Source organism: Dipodomys ordii, unplaced genomic scaffold, assembly GCF_000151885.1.
Source record: "Dipodomys ordii isolate 6190 unplaced genomic scaffold, Dord_2.0 Scaffold11, whole genome shotgun sequence".
Classification (NCBI taxonomy): Eukaryota; Metazoa; Chordata; class Mammalia; order Rodentia; family Heteromyidae; genus Dipodomys; species Dipodomys ordii.
The window spans coordinates 2,413,503-2,438,364 of NW_012267227.1; the positions used below are offsets into that span (position 1 = coordinate 2,413,503).

The following is a 24,862-nucleotide window of genomic DNA, read 5'->3' on the forward strand; positions in this document are numbered from 1 at the left end:
AGTCTCATGGACTTTCCTGCCCAGGCTGGCTTTGAACCATGATCCTCAGATCTCAGCCTCCTGAGTAGCTAGGATTACAGGTGTGAGCCACCGGCACCCAGCCCAATTTTTAAATTATTTCTGTAAAATACACATAACACTGTCTTGGCCACTTTTTTTTTTTTTTTGTCGGTTGTGGGGCTTGAACTCTGGGTTTGGGTGCTGTCCCTGAGCTCTTCAGCTCAAGGTGAGCGCTCTGCAGCTTGAGCCACAGAGCACTTCCAGTTTTCTGGTGGTTTATTGGAGATAAGAGTTTCACAGACTTTCCTGCCTGGGCTGGCTTTGAACTATGATCCTCAGATCTCAGCCTCCTCAGTAGCTAGGATTACAGGCGTGAGCCACCGTTGCCCCACTCTTGGCCACTTTTAAATGTATTTTTCCATGGTATTAAGAACATTGATAGCCAGGTACCAGTGGCTCACACCTTTAATCCTAGCTATTCAGGAAGCAGAGATCTGAGAATCATGGTTCAAAGCCAGCCTGGCAAGAAAGTCTATGAGACTCTTATCTCTAACTACCAAAAAGTCACTGACCACCATCTCCATTAGTTGCTCCAACTTGTAGAACTGAAACCTTTTACCAATCAGCACCCCTCTCCCCCAGCAGCACTTTCCACTCACTGTGTCTGAGTTTTTCTACCAAGTGCATTGCTTAAGTGGAAAAACAAAGAACACTGGAACTTTGTTCCATTGTTACAAATACTACCCTCATCTAGCCAAAGAGACAGACAAGAGTACTTCTTGGCTGCTTATTCTCATTGGTAGACATTGAATAAAGAAAAACTGGATATTGTATGGCCTTTTTCAAAAATCTGCAGATGTACTAGATGGTGAACTCACATTTTGCAGTACTGAGGATTGAACTCAGGTTCTTGTGCTTGAGCCCATGCTCACAATCCTTGTGTGTCTTCAGTTTGTTTTTCTGATAGGGTCTTGCACTAATTTCACATAGGTTATAGTCTTCTTTCCTCTTCTGGAGTAGGTAGGACTGTAGTAGTGAGCCACCATGCTTGGCTTGTTTTTAAGATAGTCTCACTTACTCCCCCAGACTATTCTCAAACCGTGATCTTCCTGTCTCTACCTCCTAAGTAGCTAGAATATAGGCATGTGGCATCAACTCTCACATTTTATTTTATTTTATTTTTTTAATTGAATTCATGTTTAATAATTACAGGCACTGTGCCCCCCTTCCCCCTGCCCCAACTCTCACATTTTAAGGGAGCCTTAGCTTGTTACGATCTCGTTGATCTTGCCTCACTTTGAAAGAATAGAACTGGAAAAATTTGTTTACCTTGAATCACTCAGAGGCCTTGGCCTGCTTGTTTCTGAGAGAACTTTGCACCTATGGTATCATTGTCTTCTTGCTCACTGTATACTGCTGCTGTGAAAACTAGCTTTTTACAACCTTCAACATGTTTGGAGGGCTTTGTTTCCAAGAAATGTATTGAGACGTGTCAATATTTAGTGTGTAGACTAATAGATTTCTGTTTGTTTCAGGTATTTCTTGTAGCCGCATTCATATACCGGTTTTAGGAAGGCTTGGGACCTTTGAAACTCAGATTCTGCGCAGAGCCCCTCTTAGAACCTTCTCAGAAACACCAGCATACTTTGCCGCAAAAGATGGAACAAATAAAGATGGCTCTGGAGATGGAAATAAGGTTATTTGAATATTTATTGGCATTTAAACCCATATTGAACCCCTCTTTTTCTGTGGGGCTGGGTATCTAATCCGGGGCCTTGTGCATGCTAAGCAAGCCTCTACCACTTAGCTACACTGTCCAGTCCCTAGTTGCCTCTTTTTAAACAGTTAAGTAAGAAAAAAAATACTATGCATTCCTTTGGCGTATATTCTCTGTAGGAATTATGAGATATATAAAATGATCTGACAAAGTTGATGTAATTCAATGTTTGTAAAATTTATTTATTTAAATTTAGTGAGGACAGTCTTGCCATTCACATTGGGCTAGCCTGGCACTTTTCATTAGCCCAGGCTGGCCTCTTCCTCATGATCTTTTTGCCTTAGCCTCCTGAGTGTTGGGTTCAGGAGTATGCCACCATACCTAGCTTATTTTATGTTTTAATTTGAACCATGAAGTACTTTTGTAAACATTATTTATATTAGTGGGCGGTCATAAAAATTTCTGAAATCCGAAAGTAATGGAGAAGTGTCATGAAATAATCTGTTAGGGACTTGGGGTCTGGCTCAATTGGTAGAGGATGTTGCCTAGCAACACAGGGCCCTGATTTCAGGTCTCCTCAGAATTGAAAGAAAAATGTTTGAGCATTCTTGAGGGTTGAATTAGAAATAGCCATTATTTCTAGTTTCATTTAATTTGTGATATAATACTATATCTCATACCAAGTAACTCATGATGCTATAAGCTGTACTTTATATTATACCTAAAAATCTTGTATTTTGGGGCTACTCATAGGTACAAGTCATTGTATTCAGACAAAGTGCTAAACACTCATATCCTTGCTTAATCCTTGCAGCAACTGGGCTGGGAAGGTGGCTCAGTGGTAGAGTGCTTGCCTTGGATGCCTAAGGCCCTGGGTTTGATTCCTCAGCACCACATAAACAAAAAGAAAAAGGCCGGAAGTGGTGCTGTGGCTGAAGTGGTAGAGTGCTAGCCTTGAGCTGAAGAGCCCAGAGTTCAGGCCTCATGACTGGACCCCCCCCAAAAAAAAAAAAAATCCTTGCAGCAACTCTGAAACAGGTGGAATAATTTAAAGATGGGAAAAAGCATATAAAGGATGGGAAAAGTAAGAATGTTACATGTATATATTCCTGCTATGATAACTTGATTCAATTCCACTGAAAAGGTGTTTGTTTTATTTTGGCAGTAGGTTTTGAACTCAGGGCCCGTGCTTGCTAGGTTGGTGCTCTACCATTTGAGCCATGCCTCCATTGCTGAGTGGCAGTTTTTTCCCTGTAGTAAATTTATTTTTCACCCTTGGACTTACTGAGTCATTGAAAGAAAACACTTTATCATAAGAAGGGATTTCAGATGAAAATATGTGTACTAGAATTGATTTGACTTTTGTGATAAATAGGACATCATGGTAACAGTGATAAACTATACTACTAATTGCATCTGGAATTTTTAAAATTTAAATATTAATTGTATACCATGTGGTTTACTTTTAAGCTATATATAAACTGGTGCCTATAACTCAGTCATTGATACTCTGTCTTTTTTTTCCTTCCTGCTCCCTTAGAAATCAGTGAGTGAAGGAGGCAGTAAGAAATCGGGCTCTGGGAATTCTGGGAAAGGAGGAAACCAGCTGCGCTGTCCTAAATGTGGTGACTTGTGTACACATGTAGAGACTTTTGTGTGTAAGTATTGTAGTGTTCTTCTTTTTCTTTGCTATAAGTTGTTAAGAGATATAGAAATATATCAGTTATGTAAAAGTAATTTTCATCCTGAGCCTAGATGATTCTACAAATTTTCACCAGCTATTAAATTTTTCTAGTCTGGTGGTGTCTTCTGTGCATTATAAGAGAGAATTTAAGAAAAACATTTTTTTTGTTTATTTTGTTTCTGAGTTTATTTCAACTTTGGATTTTGTGATCTTTGTCGTGTGTGTAATCACTGGGTTATAGGAGAAGGAAGACTTATTTTATATTTCTATATTTTAAAAATACCAACTAGGGCTGGGAATGTGGATTAGTGGTAGAGTGCTTGCCTAGCCTGCATGAAGCCCTGGGTTCAGTTCCTCAGTACCACATATACAGGGAAAGCCGGAAGTAGCACTGTGGTTCAAGTGGTAGAGTATTCGCCTTGAGCTGAAGAGCTGAGGGACAATGCCCAGGCCCAGAGTTCAAGCCCCATGACCAACAAAAAAACCCAAAACACAAAAACAAATAAAATACCAAGTATTTCTTTTTTCTCTTTTGTTTGGTTAGTTGTGGGGCTTGAACTCTCTGGGCTTGGGTGCTATCCATCAGCTCTTCAGCTCTAGTTGAGCGTTCTACTGCTTGAGCAACAGCATCACTTCCGGTTTTCTAGTGGTTTATTGGAGATAAGAGTCTCAGGGAGGGCTGGGAAGATGGCTCAGTGGTAGAGCGCATGCCTTGCATGCCTGAGGCCCTGGGTTCAATTCCTCAGCACCACATAAGCAAAAGGAAAAAAGCCGGAAGTGGCGCTATGGCTCAAGTGGTAGAGCGCTAGCCTTGAGCTGAAGAGCTGAGGGACAGCGCCCAGGCCCAGAGTTCAGGCCCCACAACCCGGCCCAAAAAAACAAACAAAAAAAGAGTCTCAGGGACTTTCCTGCCAGGGCTGGCTTTGGGCTGGCTTTGAACCGTGATACTCAGCCTCCTGAGTAGTTAGGATTACAGGCATGAGCCACCGGTGCCCAACTCCAACTGAATATTTCATATGAGTAGGAAGACCACCTATTCCAAAGTTAAGATCCTGTCCCTTTCTTATACCTAGCAGAAGAGGTAAGCCCTCAGTTCTAGAAAGCATCTGAGAATTATTTATGATTAAGACACAGAGAAGGAAAACAACTGGAGCACTTTGCGGATAGTCTTAAATGCAAAGATGCTACTTCATATATTTTCCTGCCTGCTTCAAATCACACAGCTCACTGCCAATATGATTTAGTGTGAATGAGAAGTAATCAAAGGTAAATGACATTATACTACCATGTTCCTCTTCCTACACAGTCATTGTAAAAAGGCTGATATGGCGCAGTTTGGTAGAACTTGGACTTCCTTCCTCCCTCCCTCCTTCCTGTCTACCTTTCCTTCCTCCCTATCTGGGTTGTTTTTGTTTTTTTTTTGGACAGGGTCTTACTGTGTAGCCCAGGCTAGCCTTGAACTTGGTGCTCCTGCCTCAGCCTCCAGAGTGCTGAGTTTAGAGGAGTTATATCATCACGCCAAGCTCGGACTTTCAGTTTCTAATTATTACTTAGACAAGGATCTCAATATTCTCACCCTAACATTGACTTTGTAATGTTACATTTACCACTAGTATTAATTGGCTACCATATAAAAGAGTATTTGTACTTGTCTACAGTTTTAGAAAGATTTTTTACGGCTGGGCACTGGTGGCTCACACCTGTAATCCTAGCTACTCAGGAGGCTGAGATCTGAGGATCACAGTTCAAAGCCCTGGCAGGAAAGTCTGGAAGACCCTTATCTCCAATGAACTAATCAGAAAAAGCCAAAAGTGGCACTGTGGCTCAAGTGGTAGAGCACTAACTAGTCTTGAGTAAAGAGAGACTCAGGGACAGAGCCCAGGCCCTGAGTTCCTGAGTTCAAGCTGCAGGTCCAGCAAAAAAAGAAAAAAAAAAGACGTTTACATATTCTGTAACTGGAATATGAAAAATCATTTTCCTGGTTCTGCCTACATGAAATTTAATTTGGATCAGAATATTAGAAGAATGTAATATGATTGAACGATAAACTTCCTAAACAAATCTGGTATGATATAAAATTCTAGAGTCTGAGAATTGCTGTTATAAGAAAAAAAAAGTGGGCAGGGCGCCGGTGGCTCACGCCTGTAATCCTAGCTACTCAGGAGGCTGAGATCTGAGGATCGTGGTTCAAAGCCAGCCCAGGCAGGAAAGACCATGAGACTTCTATCTCCAATAAAACCATTAGAAAACTGGAAGTGGTGCTGTAGCTCAAGTGGTAGAGCACTCGCCTTGAGCTGAAGAGCTGAGGGACAGCGCCCAGGTCCAGAGTTCAAGCCCCATGACCGACCCCCCCCAAAAAAATGTTACTCATGTCTGTAAGAATCTCACAAGCAGGGTGCCAGAGGTTCACACCTGTTTTCCTAGCTACTCAGGCGGCTAAGATCTGAGGATCTCGGTTCAAAGCCAGCCTGGGCAGGAAAGGCCATGAGATTCATCCCCGATAAACCACCAGAAAACCAGAAGTGGCTCTGTGGCTCAAATGGTAGAATGTTTGCCTTGAGCTGAAGAGCTCAGGAACATCTCCTATACCCAGAGTTCAAACCCCACAACCAATCCCTTCCCCCCACCCCACCCCCAAATATATATATATGGTGTGTGTGTGTGTATGTATGTGTGTGTGTGTATGTATGTGTGTGCGTGTGTATATGTGCATGTGCGTGCGTGCACGTGCGCGTGCTGGTCCTGGAGCTTGAATTCAGGGCTTAGGCACTGTCCCTGAGCTTTTTTTGCTCAAGGCTAGCATTCTACCACTTGAGCCACAGCTCTGCTTCTGGCTTTTTTGAGTAGTTTATTGGAGGTAGGAGTCTCACAGACTTTCCTGCCCAGGCTGGCTTTGAACCTTGATCCTCTAATTTTATCCTCCTCAGTAGCTAGGATTACAGAGGTGAACCACCAGCACCCTGCAATATATATTTTAATCAGGAAAATTTTATTTTTTTCCTTCAGAGCAGACCTAATATTAATAGACATAAAGATAATTTTTTAGGGTAGAAGAGAAATTAAATTTTGTAAAGGCAACATGTGTAAAATGATTCTTATATCTATATTTTATTTTTTTGGTCAGTCATGGGGCTTGAACTCTGTCCTAGGCACTGTCCCTCAGCTCTTCAGCTCAAGGCTAGTGCTCTACCATTTGAGCCACAGCACCACTTCTGGTGTTCTGGTGGTTAATTGGAGATAAGAGTCTCATAGACTTTTCTGCCCGGGCTGGCTTTGAACCAGAATCCTTAGATCTCAGCCTCCTGAGTAGCTAGGAATATAAGAACGAGCCACCAGCGCCTGGCTTAGCTTTATTTTTGTTAGGGAAAAGTATTACTTTCTAAATGAAGAAGCTGAAACTTAGCAAGTTTATCTACATTATTCAAGATCACATAGCAGTAAAGAGTTGCTCTTAAGAAGCCCGTATATTAATATCTATTGGGTCTGCTGTTTCCTTTCGAAATTATTTATTTATTTATTTATTTTGTTGGTTGTGGGGCTTGAACTCTGGGCCTGGGTGCTGTATTTGAGCTCTCTAGCTCAAGTCAAGCTCCAGCTCCACTTCCGATTTTCTGGTGGTTAATTGGAGATAAGAGTCTCACGGACTTTCCTGCCCAGGCTGGCTTTGAACTGTTGTCCTCAGATCTCAGCCTCCTGAGTAGAATTACAGGCATGAGCCACCAACACCCAGCTGAAAATTTAATTTTGATTCATTCATATATGATGCAAATCACATTTTAAAGTGTATAATTTAATAGGGTATATTGCTATTACATAACTATCTCTAACCTTGAACATATAGCCTGTAAGAGTCACTCCTAACCTAACAACCATCAATAGTCTGGCAGTCTTGTTGGGTACTTGGAGGTAGAGTCTTGCTGGATTTTCTGTTTAAGTTGGCTTTGAACCATGATCCTCTAGGACTCAGACTCCTTAATACCTCATTACCAGTATCTGGCTTATGTATAAGTTTCTGCATGGTCATATATTTTACTTCTTGGTAGGTAGGAGTAGATTGGTAAGTCAGATAGTAACTTTAGATTTTACAGAATTTCTAGTTTTCTAAAACAGTTGTTTCATTTTACAGTGCAGCCAGCAAGTTATGAGGATCTCATGTTCTCTTTGTATGTGTGATACAAACCCCAGTGCTTGCTAGGCAGACACTCTATCAGCTCTTTGTGCTTTAATTATTTTTCAAATAGGGCCTTGTATTTTTTTTTTTGGGGTCCGGTTGTAGGGCCTGAACTCTGGGATTGGGTGCTGTCCCTCAGCTCTTCAGCTCAAGGCTAGCGCTCTACCACTTGAGCCACAGCTCCATTTCCAGCTTTTTTCTTTTTGCTTATGTGGTGCTAAGGAATCGAACCCAGGGCCTCAGGCATACAAGGCGAGCACTCTACCACTAAGCCACCTTCCCAGCCCCCCTAAGCAAGTATTCTTTACCCCTGAGCTACTCCCAGCTCTGAGAGATTTGTTTAAATGAAAGTTTTTCATGGAGCTGGAAGGTGGCTCAGTGGTAGAGTGCTTGCCTTGCATGTATGAGGCCCTGGGTTCGATTCCTCAGCACCACATAAGCAGAAAAAGATGGAAGTGGTGCTGTGGGTCAAGTGGTAGAGCGCTAGCTGAGTCCAAAATAAAAACCCCAAACCACTGTAAAAATGTTTAATTCTTACCCAACGAGACATATGAGTACAATAAGCCTTCAAATGACTTACAGGGTTGGGGCTGGGCACCAGTGGCTCACACCTGTAATCCTAGCTACTCTGGAGGCTGAAATCTGAGGAGGCTGAGATCTGAGGATTGAAGTTCAAAGCCAACCCGGGCTGGAAAGACCGTGAGACTCATCTCCAATAAACTACCAGAAAACCGGAGGTGACTCTGTAGCTTAGAGTGCTAGCCTTGAGCTGAAGAGCTGAGCAACAGTGCCCAAGCCCAGAGTTCAAGCCCCATGACTGAAAGAAAAAAAAAAAAAGAATTATAGGGTTGGGAATGTGGCTTAGTGGTAGAGTGCTTGCCTAGCATGCATGAAGCCCCACATTCGATTCCTCACTACCACATACACAGAAAAAGCCGCAAGTGGTGTTGTGGCTCAAGTGGTGGAGTGCTAGCCTTGAGCAAACAGAAGCATTAGGGACAGTGCTCAAGCCCTGAGTTCAAGCCCCAGGACTAGCAAAAACCAAAAATACAAAAAAACAGGAAGCTCAGGGACAGTGCCCAGACCCTGAGTTCAAGCCCCAGGACTGGCAAACAAAAACCACAACCCCAGTCCTGGGACTTGAACTCAGGGGTTAGGTGCTGTCCCTGGGCTTTTTTGCTCAAGATTAGTGTTCTACCACTTTGAACACTGGCCCAAAGTGGTAGAGTTTTCTGGTAGTTAATTGAAAATAAGGTTCTCAGGGACTTTTCCTGCCTGGGCTGACTTTGAACTATGATCCTCAGATCTCAACCTCCTCAGTAGATAAGATTGCAAGCTTGAGCCACCAGCTCATGGCTGTGTCCTGTATTTTTTGGTTTGTTTTCCCCCTTGCTGGCTTAAGGCAGAGTCTCACAAGGTGGCCACAAGCTCACCTGATCTATCCTAATTTTGATAAAACCACTAATCAAAGTCTCTAAAGAGCATTTTGGCAAATAAAATTGAACCTATGAACTTGGAAATACATTGAACATGCTTCACTGTAAGCTTCTGTCAAATACAGTATTCAAGTCAAATTTAAGCAGCCCTTAAACAGTAACTAGAGATGAAATGTGTTGGTGTTTAATCTCTTTCCCTGTGACCTAATTTCTTAGGGAAATATTTTGATCTTGTGTTCTTAGGCCAGATTTTCCTGTCACACAGCCTGAACTAGATCAATCTTTTCTGCCCTTTAATCCTTGTACTTGTTTACCATTAGCAACATTTGTAAACTGGTGCCTCATCATAAAATAAAAGCATTCACTGCATTCCCATTAGTATTTAGGCTGATGTTAATTGCAGGTAGTTGGAATGCCTTGATCTTTTTTTTTTAAGGTAAACATAATTGATCAGTGAATAGAAAACGTAAATCAGCCCCCTTGTTAAATTTGCTGCTGGAGTTCAAAAAGAATTTTTCTTAATTGCCTTTGTGTTTAAGAATGAAACAAAACAAATTCAACTGTTTGAATTAGTAATGAAGGTGTTTGTCTTTTGGGTTTTGTTTTTGTTTTTGTTTTTGGTCTGTCGTGGGGCTTGAAGTCTTGGCCTGAGTGCTGTCCCTCAGCTCTTCAGCTCAAGGCAAGCACTCTACCACTTGAGCCACAGGGCCACTTCCGAGTAATGAAGTTTATTAATGGGGAATTAGTTCTGTTTTTCATTTAGAGTATTTTCTAGAGATAGGCATACTTGCTAGTTTTTCTACCTTACTTGCTAGTAAGCCATGGTAGGTATTTATATTTATAATTTTCCCAAATGAAAAAACTTCCTTCAGTTTTTAAAATATTTCTTTCCTCTGCAGTTTTGCCTATCTTTTCCCCTGCCTTGGCGCAGGCTGGTGGGGGTGTTGTAGGACTTTGAACTCAGGGCCAGGGCACTGTCCCTGAGCTCTTTCACTCAAGGCTAGTGCTCTCCTACTTTGATCTCCAGCTCACCTTCAGGTTTTCTGATGGTTGAGATAAGAGTCTCACAAACTTTCCTGCCTAGCCTGGCTTTGACATGACCTATAGACCTCAGCCTCTTGAATAGCTAGGATTACAGGTTTGAGCCACAGGTGCCCAGCTTTCCTGTCTATTTGGATTACAAATAATTCTATAAGAAATATACTATGTTGGTTAGGAATGTGGCTTAGTGGTAGAGTGCTTGCCTAGCATGCATAGAGCCCTGGGTTCAAGTCCTCAGTACCACATAAACAGAAAAAGTGGCACTTACTCAAGTGGTAGAGTGCTAGCCTTGAGCAAAAGAAGCTCATAGGGAGTGCTCAGGCCCTGAGTTCAAGCCCTAGGACTGGCAAAAAAAAAAAGTATTATCTTGGCACACCAGCTCTGTTTTATCTGTATTTGTATGAGATGTTTTACTATATATATTGCTGAGGTCCCTGCTTACCATGTATAGAGCTAGGCACCGAAAAGGCTGAGTGTGTGTGTGTGTATATATATATATATATCTTCATTCTATAGCCATATTTTAAAGAGAGAAAGGAAAATAGAATAATCTCATTTGTCTAACGTAATAAACTATTCTAACTCAGATATTTTAGTGTGTATCTTTTTATATTTTTAGAGATTAAAATAGATTTACCTCTCAACTTTTTGGGATGTTTGAAACTTTTCATAATAAAATGTTAGATACATTCATCTATTAGTGCTTTTTCACAATTCATTCAAATATTTTATTTTATTTTATTTTTTTGAGTCCGGTTGTGGGGCCTGAACTCTGGGCCTGGGCGCTGTCCCTCAGCTCTTCAGCTCAAGGCTAGCACTCTACCACTTGAGCCACAATGCCACTTCCGGCTTTTTTCTTTTTGCTTATGTGGTGCTGAGGAATCGAACCCAGGGCCTCAGGCATGCAAGGCAAGTGCTCTACCACTGAGCCAATTTCCCATCCCTCATTCAAATATTTTAATACAGTGGTTTTAAAATTCTCTTTGGGCTTGACAGAAACCCAGTGGAAGTGAACAGAAGAGAGTGTACTGAGCACCTCTCCTGTGTGTAAGCTAGTCTGGCTTTGCTCTGCAGGGGAGTGAACTATAATCTACACTTCGTCAGTGCTTAACTTCACTTACAGTGAGACTTTGTATTTATTCATTCATTTTTACGGTACTGCAGATTAAACCATGCCTCCAGCATGGTGGCCAAATAAGTACCCTGTCATTGATCTACACTCTTCCCTACAGTGAGTTGTTAAGACAGACACTATTGGGATTTTTTTTTTCCTTTTTTCTTCTGCTGACCTCTTGTTTCTTTTTCATTTCAGCATCTACCCGTTTTGTCAAGTGTGAAAAATGTCATCACTTTTTTGTTGTGCTGTCTGAAGCCGATTCAAAGAAAAGCATAATTAAAGAACCTGAATCAGCAGCAGAAGCTGTAAAATTGGCATTCCAACAGAAACCACCCCCTCCCCCCAAGAAGGTATAGGTCTAATAAACATTTTATCTTGAAAACATTTCCTTGCTTCTCAAGTTTATCGTGAATCTTAACAGTAGTAGTCTTAAGTACTTAAGCTCTAAATAGTCTATCTTGCTAAATTGTTATTGCTGTTTGATATTTGGACTTAGTTATAGAGCTTATTGCTTGTCCCTTTGTCATGCTTACTAAATTTAATATCAATGAAATATAATTGGAAGATAATTAAAATGATTAGTACCACGATAATTTGAAATAGCACCAATACTTGTATCAAAATCTATCTATGGGTTTATTTTGTTATTTTGGGGCTCTAACACCAATCTGCAGTTATCCCTCTTAAATTTGTCTCTTAAAGTAAAACAGTTTCTAGTTTTAACAATGTGAGCAGAGTGCACACTAGCACTTCTAGGTCCATAGAGAGAACCAGGGCCCTTGTCCCTGGCCTTGTATTCTCTGTCCTGTCATGTCTTAGCATACTTGTGTTTTTGTTGTTGTTGTCGTCATCAGTCATGGGGTTTGAGCTCAGGGCCTAAGCACTGTCTTCCACCTGCTTTGCCCAAGGCTAGCTCTACGACTTTGAGCGATAGAGCTACCTCTGGCTTTCTGGTGGTTTATTGGAGATAAGAGTCTCAAGGGGAAAAAAAAGTCTCAAGGACTTTTCTGCCCAGGCTGGCTTTGAACCTCGATCCTCAGATTTCAGCCTCCTGAGTAGCTAGGCTTTTAGGCATGAGTCACCAGGACCTGGGTTGTCTGAATACTTCCATTGTTTCTTACTCTCTTGCCTCCTGCCTCTGTGCCTTTCTTTCCCTGGGTTTACATGCCAGTGTGTGTCTCTATCTAAATCTATGGCAGGTTTAGTAATTCATGAATATAACTTAAGAGCAATGAGAAAGATTTCAGAAACGATATAAAATATATAACAATTTGCAAGATGCCAAGGGAATCATGCCTATAATCTTAGCTACATAATGTATCATGCTCTTAGCATTTTACTTTCATAAAACTGTTTAAATTTAAAACTTGAAGCAGCTAAGTAACTTAATGTATATAGCCTTACAATAGCTTATAGTAAATTGTTCATACCTAATCATTTTTCAGATTTATAACTACCTCGACAAGTATGTTGTTGGCCAATCGTTTGCTAAGAAAGTACTTTCAGTTGCTGTGTATAATCATTATAAGAGAATATATAATAATATCCCAGCTAATCTGAGACAGCAAGCAGAGGTGGAGAAGCAGACATCATTAACACCCAGAGGTTAGTATTTTTTGGTAATTGACCAAAATAGATTATATGCTTAGAAAACACCTTGATTTGTAACTCCTTGATTTCACCTTGAAATGTTTTTTAGTACAGTGCAGCATTTTTCAAAATACTTTTACTTTAGTGGATCATAAAATCATTGCCAATAACATTAATTTAAAAAATAGATGTGAATAGAAAATACCGAAGTACATTAATTTGTAGGTAAGGTCAGTATTATTTCTTAAAATTCAGAATCACAAAATGAATATCTTTTTGAGAGTCTCCATAAAAATGTTTTGAGTGGGAATGTAGCTGAATGGTAGTGCGCTTGCCTAGCATGCACGGAGCCGTAGCCTCAGTCCCCAGCACCAGAAAACAAACAAACAAGTTTGCAGGTCACTGGGGTAGAGATTGAGTTGTTGCTTTTGAACCGTTGACTTCACCTCAACTAGTTCATCATGAACAGATCATTGCAATGCTCTGTACAACTCTGAGTTCTTCTCTTTTGGGTTCAGGATACAGAATTTCATTTGCCTAAGTCAGAGATATGTGGAGATGATAACTGTTAATACAGCATATCCAGTACTCTTTCTTCTTTGGGCCCCAGCTACAGAGTGCCAGGTTAAGGGCAAATTTGTAAGTGATTCTAAGTGCAATTCCTATTAATTTTAGATTCTAATATACAGTGTATTGTACAATCTCAACTTACTGTGGATAGTGAAGCAGGTTATATTAATAAATGATTTTACTTAAAAGTACTATGAAGAGTTAAATGTAAATCTAAGTTTTTGTTTTGTTGTCCAGAGAGCACTAGTTCTGATTTAGATCATCATTTTAGGTTCTTTTTAGTCATTATTGTACAGTTTGAGGAAGTTCTGCTAAATACTTTATCAATAATGCCTTTTGATTATCTTTAGTATCTAGTATATGTGTAACTGACTTCAATGATGACATGTTGAACTTAACTGCAAAATATAGTAATGTGGTGGTATCAGTTACTTTATTTTTAGAAAGCATAAGCCATAACTAGTGGAGACTTGGAACCTTCATTTGTATGAAGTCCACACAGCACTGTGTAGTCTAGGAGCAAAATTTTCTTGTTGCTTCTGTCACTAGATTAATGTTTCAGTTGTTCTATGTGCTAGAAGTACAACTGTTTTATTATATTTATAGTATGAAGGATTGTAACTCTTACTAGACTTAAATTATTACATTCTTTTCTTAAAATAAATAATTTTTATCTGATTTATGTGAATACTAGCAACTGAACAGCCATTATTAAGCCTGGTTTTATTTTGTTTATTATTAAAAGGATGCAGTGTAGAAATAACTTATAGAATGTGAAAAGCTGAAAACAATGAACACATTCTTTTAAATACATTTAGGAGTGGGCAGGAATATGGGGTAATCATTGTTTCCCCAAACTAAACAAATAAGCAATATTTTCATGTTGCTGTTTTCATTTTCTTTCTTAGAGTTAGAAATAAGAAGACGGGAAGATGAGTACAGATTTACAAGTAAGTGACCTCTGTACAAATCAGGTTCTCTGTGACCTCCATTCCTTTGGAGACTTGACTTGGTTAGGTGTAATTGAGTATTGCTTGCATATGACCAAGAAAGATGTATATTATCTAGGATTGTTTATCATACATGCTTTTATATACTTTCAGGACAATTTTTCATAACTAATTTGTCTGGTTGGATTATTTTAGGTGTGTGTGTGTGTGTGTGTGTGTTTGGATTATTTTAGGTGTGTGTGTGTGTGTGTGTGTGTGTGTGTGTGTGTGTGTGTGTGTTTGGGCATGTGAGCCACAGCTCTACTTCTGGCTTTTTTTTTTTGTGATTAACTGGAGATAAGTATAGTGGACTTTCCTGCCCAGGGTGGTTTCGAAGCCTGATTCTCAGATCTTAGCCTCCAGAGTAGCTAAGATTATAAGTGTGAACTACTGGTGCCTGGCTGTTGTGATACATCTTAAAGCATAATTTAGAGAAATATAAAATGCTGTAGTTGCTGGGCGGCAGTGGCTCACACCTGGAATCCTAGCTACTCAGGAGGAGTAGCTGAGATCTGAGGATCACGGTTCAAAGCCAGCCCGGGGAAGGAAAATCCATAAGACTTTTTTTTTTTTTGTCTGTCTTGGGGCTTGAACTTTGGGCTTGGGCGCTGTTCCTGTGCTCTTCAGCTCAAGGCAAGCGCCCTACCGCTTAAGCCACAGTGCCACTTTTGGTTTTCTAGTGGTTTATTGGAGATAAGAGTCTTACAGACTTTCCTGCCTGGGCTGGCTTTGAACCATGATCCTCAGATCTCAGCCTCCTGAATAGCTAGGATTACAGGCGTGAGCCACCAGCGCCCAGACTCTCCATGAAACTTTTTTTGGGGGGAGGGTCCAATTGTGGGGTCTTAACTCTGGGGTTAGGCACTGTCCCTCAGCTTTTCAGCTCAAGGCTAGCGCTCTACCACTTGAGCCACAGCGCCACTTCCGGATTTTTTCTTTTTTGCTTATGTGGTGCTGAGGAATTGAACCCAGGGCCACCTTCCCAGCCCCTCCATGACACTTTTATCTCCAATGAACCACCAGAAAACCAGAAGTGGCACTGTAGCTCAAGTGGTAGAGCGCTTGCCTTGAGCTGAAGAGCTGAGGGACAGCACCCAGGTCCAGAGTTCAAGCCCCACAACCAACAACAACAACAAAAAATGCTGTAGTTTACCTCTATTACTGCATACATATTATACAAATTGCATCTTTAAAGCTATAGTTTGCTGTTACATATACATACATACATACACACACATGCACACATATATATACACATACTTTTAAATATACTGGAAATCACTGGAAATTAACACTGTAGTGGAGGTAGATTATCTTTGAGCTACTCTTTGCAGAAACACAGCTTTTTTTTTAAAAGTGTTTATGAAACTTAATTTAGTATTGCAAATTATGAGTAAGTTCTAGTTACTGTTTCCAGTTCTTGATTGTTCCTGTAAGCATCAGATGGTCTAAAGGAGATGGTATGTGTGGAAGGACCTAATATACCAAGGACCATTCTGATGTCTTATAGCCATTCCTTTGGAGATAGATAGTTCTGTGATAATAAGGTTCACAGAGATTTTTCTCTTTTTTCTTTTTTTTGCTGGTCCTGGGGCTTGGGCGATATCCCTGGGCCTCTTTGTGCTCAAGGTTAACACTCTACCTACCACTTGAGCCACAGCACCACTTCTGGCTTTTTCTAACTGGTTTTTTCTAACTAGTTTATTAGAGATAGAGTCTCAGGGACTTTTCTGCTTGGGCTGGCTTTGAACAGTGATCCTCAGATCTCAGCCTCCTGAGTAGCTAGGATTACAGGCCTGAGCCACCAGTGCCGGGATTGTTTGAAACTTTGGTTTGTCTTTGAATCAAATAGTATATATGTGTTTGAAGTGTGCTACAAGTGGGTGAGTCATGATAATATAACTGGTTTACCACTTCCAACATGACATTTATTACATTTAAGAAAATTGTCGCTGGATGCAGTGACTCATGCCTGTCATCCTACTTGAGAGGTGGAGATTTGGAGAGTCATGGGGCCAGGCCAGCCTAGGCAAAAAGTTTATAGGACTTCATCTCAGCCAGTAAAAACTGGACATGGTGGGTGTGTCTGTCATCTCAGGTACAAGGAATGTGAAAAGCAAGATGGAAATCTGAGAATCTGAGGCTAACCTGGGCATAAATGTGAAATATTAAAAAAAGAGAAAGGGTTGGGGACTTGAGTCAAGTGATAGAATGCCTACATAACAACCAGTAAGTGCAAGGTCCTGAGTTCAAACCCTAGTGCCACAAAAGAATAAAATCTCTCTCTGTCCCTGTCTCTGTCTTTCTTCCCCCTTTCTCCCTCCATCTCTCTCGTGTGTGTGTGTGTGTGTGTGTGTGTGTGTGTAAGTTTTAAGCCAGGTTTAGTGGCACATGAATGTAATCCCAGTTCTCAGGAGATAAAAACAGAGGTGTAAGAAGATCCCAAGTTCAAAGCTAATCTCAACTACATAGCAAGATACTGTCTCAAAAAAAAAAAAAAGGAAGAGGGCTGGGAAGGTGGCTCTGCAGGACTTGGGGGTGGGGTGGGAAGGGATATAAAATCTAAACTTTACATGTATGTATTACTTACATTTAATAACCCCAAAATACAATCAAATATGCAATCTGTATTGTTATAAATTTGGTTTGGCAGCTAGTGAAACTAGTAGTAAAGTCTGTAGTTAATATTGACCTATAATGGTTCAATGTAATTTAAATGTTAAAAAAGTAATCATAAGCCGGGCGCTGGTGGCTCATGCCTATAATCCTAGCTACTCAGGAGGCTGAGATCTGAGGATCACAGTTCAAAGCTAGCCCAGGCAGGAAAGTCCATGAGACTCTTATCTCCAATAAACCGCTAGAAAACCAGCAGTGGAAGTGGAGCTGTGGCTCAAGCAGTAGAGCGCTTGCCTTGAGCTGAAGAGCACAGGGACACTGCCCAAGCCCAGAGTTCAAGCCCCACAACTGACAAAAAAAAGAAAAAAAGGTAATCATATTGCTGAGTGCTGGTGGCTCATACCTGTAATACTAGCTACTCAGGAGGCTGAGATAGGAGGATTGAGGTTCAAAGCCAGCCGGAGTAGGAAAGTCCCTGAGACTGACCAAAAAAAAAAAAGTTTCTATTCAATATAATTATAAATTGCCTTTACCTAAGTTCCTAAATGTGATTACTTTTTTTTTTTTTAAATCATCATGGGACTTAAACTCTGGGCCTGGGCACTGTCCCTCAGCTCTTCAGCTCAAGGCTAGCACTCTACCAATTGAGCCACAGTGCCACTGCCAGTTTTCTGGTGGTTTATTAGAGATACAAGTCTATAGACTTTCCTGCCCAGGCTGGCTGTGAACAGCAGTTCTCAGATCTTAGCCTTCTGAGTAGTTAGGATTATAGGCATGAGATACTGTTGCCCAGCTAGAAACAAATATTTCAAAAGCTTAAATATAATTTATCACTGTGTACAACTTAGTTGTATCCTACATAGGATTTTAGGTCCTAAAGTTAGGGCACTATGACCAAAGCTATATCTAACAAAATTATTTTCATAAGGCAGGATTTTAGGTCCTAAAGTTAGGGCATTATGACCAAAGCTATATCTAACAAAATTCTTTTCTTTTTTTTTTTTTTCTTTTTTTCTTTTTTGTGTGTGTGTCCGGTTGTGGGGCCTGAACTCTGGGCCTGGGCACTGTCCCTCAGCTCTTCAGCTCAAGGCTAGAGCTCTACCACTTGAGCCACAACGCCACTTCCGGCTTTTTTCATTTTGCTTATGTGGTGCTGAGGAATCGAACCCAGGGCCTCAGGCATGCAAGGCAAGCGCTCTACCACTGAGCCACCTTCCCAGCCCACAAAATTATTTTCATAAGGCCCTTTGGAAATCACATTTCTTAGACTGACATAATTGGTTTCTCCATCATTGAAACTTAGTACTCTTTCCTAATCTGAGTACCACATGAACTTCTTAGCTTGCACATAAGCAATGAATAATTAGACACTTGGAAAAATAGCTGATGAGCTCCATGTGTTAACCATTATCCTAGATTCCTTACTCATAGTTCCCATGGTAAAGAACTTTCTATAGTGAGAGACAGGGATGGAGACTTACTAACAGAACCAGGGTCATCTGATGGATACTCATAATGGAATGATAGACATCACCTTACTATTTGTTATTCCTCCTTTTTAAACTTTGCCAGATGATGGTGGCTCACTCCAGTAAACCTTAGCTATTCAGGAGGCTGAGATCTAAGGATCACAGTTCAAAGCCAGCCCATGAAGGAAAGTCCATGGGACTTATCTCCACTAAACTACCAAAAAAGTGGGAAATGGAGCTATAACTCAAGTGATAGAGCACTAGCCTTGAGCAAAAGAAGCTCAGGGATAGTGCCCAGACCCTCAGTTCAAACCTCAGGACCAGCACAAAAAACAAACAAACTCATATTGTTCCACTGTAGTTTTCTCTTGTAATTTTGTTCAGATTCATCTAAATTATTTTCCCCATGGATCAAAGGTAAATTAAAGCCAGGTCCATTCCCATGGTATCATAATTTCTAACTAGATTTTGCTAATATTAAAAATGGAAACAACTCCTTCCACCACCCCCCTAAAAAAAACAAAAACTACTTTGCTAGTGACAACTTAAAGGAACTCCAATAGGAGATGGGGCTTCCTTATCTAGTGTGCATTATAATGAGGCATAACAGTGAATTACTCACCTGTCATTTCCACTTTCAAGTGGAGCATGACTTAAACTCAAGTATTTGTTGAACACCTGGTAGTTTTATTAATCAGAATAACTCTTTACTTAAGTATGAAGACAGTGTAAAAGAAACATCTAGTTGGAATTAGGACTATAATAATAGGTATATTTACTGAACCATTATTTTGTTGATTGGATTTAAAATAGTCATTAGAAAACGCTGATAAAATTAGCCAATAAAGCAAGTATACTCTTTTTTGCAGGGACCCAGCTGATAAACTGATACTTTGCCAGCAGATTCAATCCCACCTAGTTAGGCATTGTGTCTATATTGAAAGAACTAGAGCAATCAAGTTGAGAGCTAATAAAGTCAGGGATTCAGATTGGACTAGGAATAGTAAGATTTACCACTCTTGCCTTTCATGGTATACTCATAGATGTGGAGGAGACTAAAAAGGACACGTATCTCAGTATTTTCATTGTAGGTGAGGAAGTAGTTCCAAGAAAGTTGTGACTTTCTTGGCCCCCATAACCAGGAAGCAACAATGCTGGACTAGAACTCAACTTCTCTCAGGTCATTGTTTTCCTTTTTCCTCTCCTTTTTATTTGTACTGAAGACAAGTAATATTTTTTTATCTTTCAAAATATCTCCTTATCAGTAGCCTTCTACTTGAGCTGTGTGTTTGAAATTGATAGAACAGGTGGTATTGCTGTTTCATAGGTTAGGAAATAGAATCAGAAAGATTACATGACTTGCTCAGTTGGAAACAAAAGATAGCTAGAGCTTCTGACTCCTACTGCTGAGCTTCCCACATGCTATCTGCCTCCTTCTTGTACATTACATAGATGAGGGTGAAGAGGCTCCCATTCCTTGAGGTTCTTTGTATTATAATCATATGTTATAAATTTGTCACTAAACAATTGATGCTTTTCTTTTTAGGTAAGAAATATTTAAATATTCAAATTTCTCTAACAAGGTGCTTGTTTTAGATGTAGGGTTTTACAGGGCACAACTAGAATAATTCTTTTGTTACTCTTTCAGAATTGCTTCAGATTGCTGGAATTAGTCCTCATGGTAATGCTTTAGGAGCATCCATGCAGCAACAAGTAAATCAACAAATACCTCAGGAAAAACGAGGAGGTGAAGTATTGGATTCTTCTCATGATGACATAAAACTTGAAAAAAGTAATATTTTGCTGCTTGGACCAACTGGGTCAGGTAAATAACTTTCTGGGAATTTTACAACTCATTAAAAAAAAACAGCAATAAATGATTCTGATGGTTCTGTAGCTTATATCTTGTAAATATGAGTTGTGACTCATAAAGGAGTGAAAAAAATCAAGATTGGTGGTTTTAGATGGGATATATTGTCAGTGTTCCCTGTTTCACCTCAAGGTAAATTCGAAACATTGCTGTGTTTCTCTTCAGGACTATCCCTAACAAGACAATACATTAACTAAATTCTTAGAAGGAATTGTGAAATAAGTAAGATACAGTTAGATCTGAATAATAATAGAGAAAAGATACAACATTTAACTTGTCCAGTACACACTTGTTTTTTTCATTTTTGTAAAAATAGTATGTATCATACACCTTTTAATTACTGTTTGTAGGTAAAACCCTGCTGGCACAAACTCTGGCTAAATGCCTTGATGTTCCTTTTGCTATCTGTGACTGTACAACATTGACTCAGGCTGGATATGTAGGTGAAGATATTGAATCTGTGATTGCCAAACTGCTCCAAGATGCCAACTATAATGTGGAAAAAGCACAACAAGGTATGTGTTAAGTGCGGTTTGTCCCCAGATTTACTTTATTAGGAAAGAAAGAAGTATTTTGAGTCAAGGGCTGATATTCCATTGTTACATAAAAGTGTCTGTCACATACTTTTTTAGTATACCAACTGAGAGTCATAAGTCTGTTTTGTCTTGTGACTAAGATGGCTGCTGCTAGAGTGAAAACACCAAGTTACTATTCCATTATGCCCTTAATACTGTTGTTGCTTTGCTTGTTCTAACTCCCTTCTAGACTACCTAATGCTGGGTTTAGGGAAAGGGTGGAGAGTGGTAAATATAGAAGAGTGCAGAATGGATGAGTCAGGATGCTGCATTTCTCCTCTGTCCTCTGTGCTTACTTACGTGAAGAGCTCAACAACTTTCTGTCCAAATTTCTTCATAAGAACATGGGTGGGAAAAAGTGAGCTAAAGTTTTGTTAGTGTCAGAAATATATATTCCCCTCATACCTCCTGCTTCTACTTAGCTTCCCATAATAAAAAAAAACAGGGATACATTAGAAGGGTAAATAACTATTGTCAAAATTTTTCGTTATCATACTCAAATGATATGGACTGGAATAACTAGATGCATAAAATCATAAGAGATAATATTAGTATTTTAAAACTATCAAGTATATGTTAAGTATGAAAAACTGAATAACCTTGCTCTGTAACCATCTAGTAGTGTTTTAAAACTGAGACTATCTTGTGTCTTACCTTTTTCATATTATAAATAGAATCCTCCTTAAATTATAGGAATTGTCTTTCTGGATGAAGTAGATAAGATTGGCAGTGTGCCAGGCATTCATCAATTACGGGATGTAGGTGGAGAAGGCGTTCAGCAAGTAAGCAGTTGAATATTTTGTTCAAGCCCACTAAAAGGAAGGGAATACATCAAACCTCCCAAATATTGTACGTTTGGTTTCACATTCAACTAGATTATGCTTCATTTCTCCTAGCCTAAACCTCACATACTGTTGTAAAGTAGCTCAGATCCTTAAAGAAAATTATTGATGATTTTAAATAGCAAATTTCCTTTCTTAGGAAATTAAAAATGTTTTAAAGAACAGAACAAGTGAAAATTAATCCTTGGGGTTTTTCGTTTGTTTGTTGGGGTTAAAACTCAGGGCCTTGAACTTGATTGGCTTGCTTGCCTGGCTGGCATTCTATCACTAAGTCATACCACCAGCCCAGCTTTTTGTTGGTTATTTTGGAGATGCAGTCTCACAGATTTTTCTGCCTGTGTTGGCCTTGAACTGTCATCCTCTGGATGTCAGCCTCCCAAGTAGCTGGAATTACAGCCACCAGCTCTTGGCATCTTTGTTGTTTTTATTCCTCAAAGGCCGAGTAAACATTTCTAGACTCTTGAAGGAAGTTCTGATTCCAGCTAGACATGAATGATCCATACCTATTTCTCACTCCTCCCATTTAGTTAGAAGATGGGTATAAAATAGTGTTTCACTCCCTGCAGAGTCATAATTAAAGTCACAATGGTCTTTTGGGCCAACTTAACCTTTTAATGGCAACTAATTATGATAAACTAAAGATTGAAAAAATTGCATCAATTTTTTTTGACAGACATAGAAAATTTGCTGGGAAATTTTTCTGTGAAGGCATCTCAAAATACAGATATTTTCAAAATTTAACATAGTAGGATAGAATTTTATGTGAAAGATATTTTTTTCCAAATTTTGAATGTTCATGTCATGTTTATTCTGTCTTTACGTCAGAACTAGGATTTTACCATCAAAAACACTTCTAAGACTGTTTCCTGGGTTACAATATATCAGGTTATTTCAAATAATTTTATAGTTCAAATAACTCATGAATTATTAATGTGTTAAATGAATCTGATTTTCATGTTAGTTGTAGAAATGCGGGAGTTTCTATTAAATATTATTAACCATAACTACATATTATCTTCCTCCCATTGAATCCCATTACCTAAAGTATGGTAATTAATATACTTTTATACTGATGTTAACAAATTATTCATTCTTTATTCAGGGCTTATTGAAACTACTAGAAGGCACAATAGTCAATGTTCCAGAAAAGAATTCCCGAAAGCTACGTGGCGAAACAGTGCAAGTTGACACAACAAATGTCCTATTTGTTGCATCTGGTGCTTTCAATGGCTTAGACAGAATTATCAGCAGAAGGAAAAATGAAAAGGTAAATTTTCTGAGGGCTTTTGCAAAACATTTAAAGAGAATGGATATTCAGCTTTTATTCTTGGATCCAGTCATTATTATCTGTTTATTAATTTTTCTTGGCTGGTCTTGGGGCTTGAACTCTGCCTTGGTAAGCTTCTTTTGTTCAATGCTAGCACTCTATTACTTGAGCCACAGCTCCACTACTGACTTCTTTTGGTAGTTTAATGGAGATAAGAGTCTCATGGACTTTCATGCCTGGGTTGGCTTTGATCCACGATCCTCAGACCTCAGCCTCCTGAGTAGTTAGGTTTACAGTCATGAGCTACCAGCGCCCATCCAGTCATTATATTTTCTTAGATCATATCAGAAACATTCTAGTTGTTTTCACTTTAGATCATTAAATTAAAGGATTTAAAAATGTCTTCATGTATGAACATTCTTAAAGTGTAAATATAACAGTTGTACATTTTGTCTAACAAGTTCTCTTTTGTTATTTGAGATTGCTATCACACAGGCTTGTTCATTCTGTCTGCCCATTTCAACAGAGTCTAGTAAATAGCCTAAGATTATGTCTTAAATCATATCTAGCATTTACGAGTAGAAGGAAGGGCTGGAGTCTTTTCCTTATGTTTCCTTATGCATTCTAACAAGCCCTGATATATTTCTGGTGGTACTTTGGTTTGAATTCAGGGCTTAGAACTTGTTAGACAGGTGCTCTACTGCCTGGCCCCTAGCTCTTTTTACTTTTATTTTTCTAATAGATTCTTACTCAGGGTCTCTTTTATTCTGGACAGTGGCCCTCCTATTTTTATGTTTCTCACTTAGCTGGATGATAGGCACATACCATCATGCCCAGATTTTATTGGTTAAGATGAATTCTCAAAAAATTTTTTGCCTAGGTGGCCTTGATCTTCAATTCTTTTGATCTCAGGCTCCTGAGTAGCTAGGATTACATTATTACTCTGCCTAGCTATAAGCATTGATTTTTAAAATTAAATTAAATTAGTTTATTTTTGCCAGTCCTGGGGCTTGAACTCAGGGCCTGGGCACTGTACTTGAGCTTCTTTTGTTCAAGGCTACCACTTGAACAAATTCTACCACTTGAGCCACAGCACCACTTCTGGCTTTTTCTGTTTATGTGGTACTAAGGAATCAATGGAACCCACAGCTTCATGCATGCTAGGCAAGCACTACCTTTAAGTCACATTCCCAGCCCCCTGATATTAATTTATAATTAATACTTTCAAATAGGAGTTGATACTAGAAACCTAAAGAACAAGAGAATTAATCAGTAGCATAGAAGGGAAATTTGGGTGCTGGATGGTGTAGTTCGTGTAGAGCATTTGCAAAGTGATCAGTGTCCTGAGTTCAATCTCTAGTACTGTTTTGTTTTTTTGGTCAGTTATAGGTAGAGAGCTCAAGGCAAGCTCTCTACCACTTGAGCCACAGCACCACTTCTAGTTTTCTGGTGGTTTATTGGAGATAAGAGTCTCATGGACTTTTCCTGCCCAGGCTGGCTTTGAACTAAGACCCTCAGATCTCAGCCTCCTGAGAAGCTAGGATTACAGATGTGAGCCACCAATTCCCAGCTTCTAGTACTGTTTTTAAAAAGAAAGAGGGCTGGAAAAGTGGTTCAATGGTAGAGTGCTTACCTTGTATGCATGAGACCCTGGGTTCGATTCCTCAGCACCACATACACAGACAAAGCTGAAAGTGGAGCTGTGGCTCAAGTAGTAGAGCACACTGAAGAGCTGAGGGACAGTGCCCAGGCCCAGAGTTCAAACCCCACGACCAACAAAAATAATAAATTAAAAAAAAAAAAAGTATGGCTGGGAAGGTGGCTCAGTGGTAGAGCGCTTGCCTTGCATGCATGAGGCCCTGGGTTCGATTCCTCAGCACCACATAAGCAGAAAAAGCTGGAAGTGGC

The 24,862-nt window shown here is 39.7% G+C and overlaps 1 protein-coding gene across 1 annotated transcript in view; it reads left to right on the forward strand.

Moving 5' to 3' along the window:
* Positions 1 to 24,862, forward strand: part of Clpx (caseinolytic mitochondrial matrix peptidase chaperone subunit) — a 45,817-nt gene that overhangs the window by 11,885 nt on the left and 9,070 nt on the right. The window contains exons 2-10 of the mRNA XM_013010168.1: positions 1,536 to 1,696; positions 3,258 to 3,375; positions 11,362 to 11,516; positions 12,612 to 12,771; positions 14,235 to 14,276; positions 20,049 to 20,225; positions 20,621 to 20,785; positions 21,539 to 21,627; positions 22,790 to 22,954. Coding sequence (XP_012865622.1) covers positions 1,536 to 1,696; positions 3,258 to 3,375; positions 11,362 to 11,516; positions 12,612 to 12,771; positions 14,235 to 14,276; positions 20,049 to 20,225; positions 20,621 to 20,785; positions 21,539 to 21,627; positions 22,790 to 22,954 — 1,232 coding nt within the window. The remainder of the gene's footprint in view (positions 1 to 1,535; positions 1,697 to 3,257; positions 3,376 to 11,361; positions 11,517 to 12,611; positions 12,772 to 14,234; positions 14,277 to 20,048; positions 20,226 to 20,620; positions 20,786 to 21,538; positions 21,628 to 22,789; positions 22,955 to 24,862) is intronic.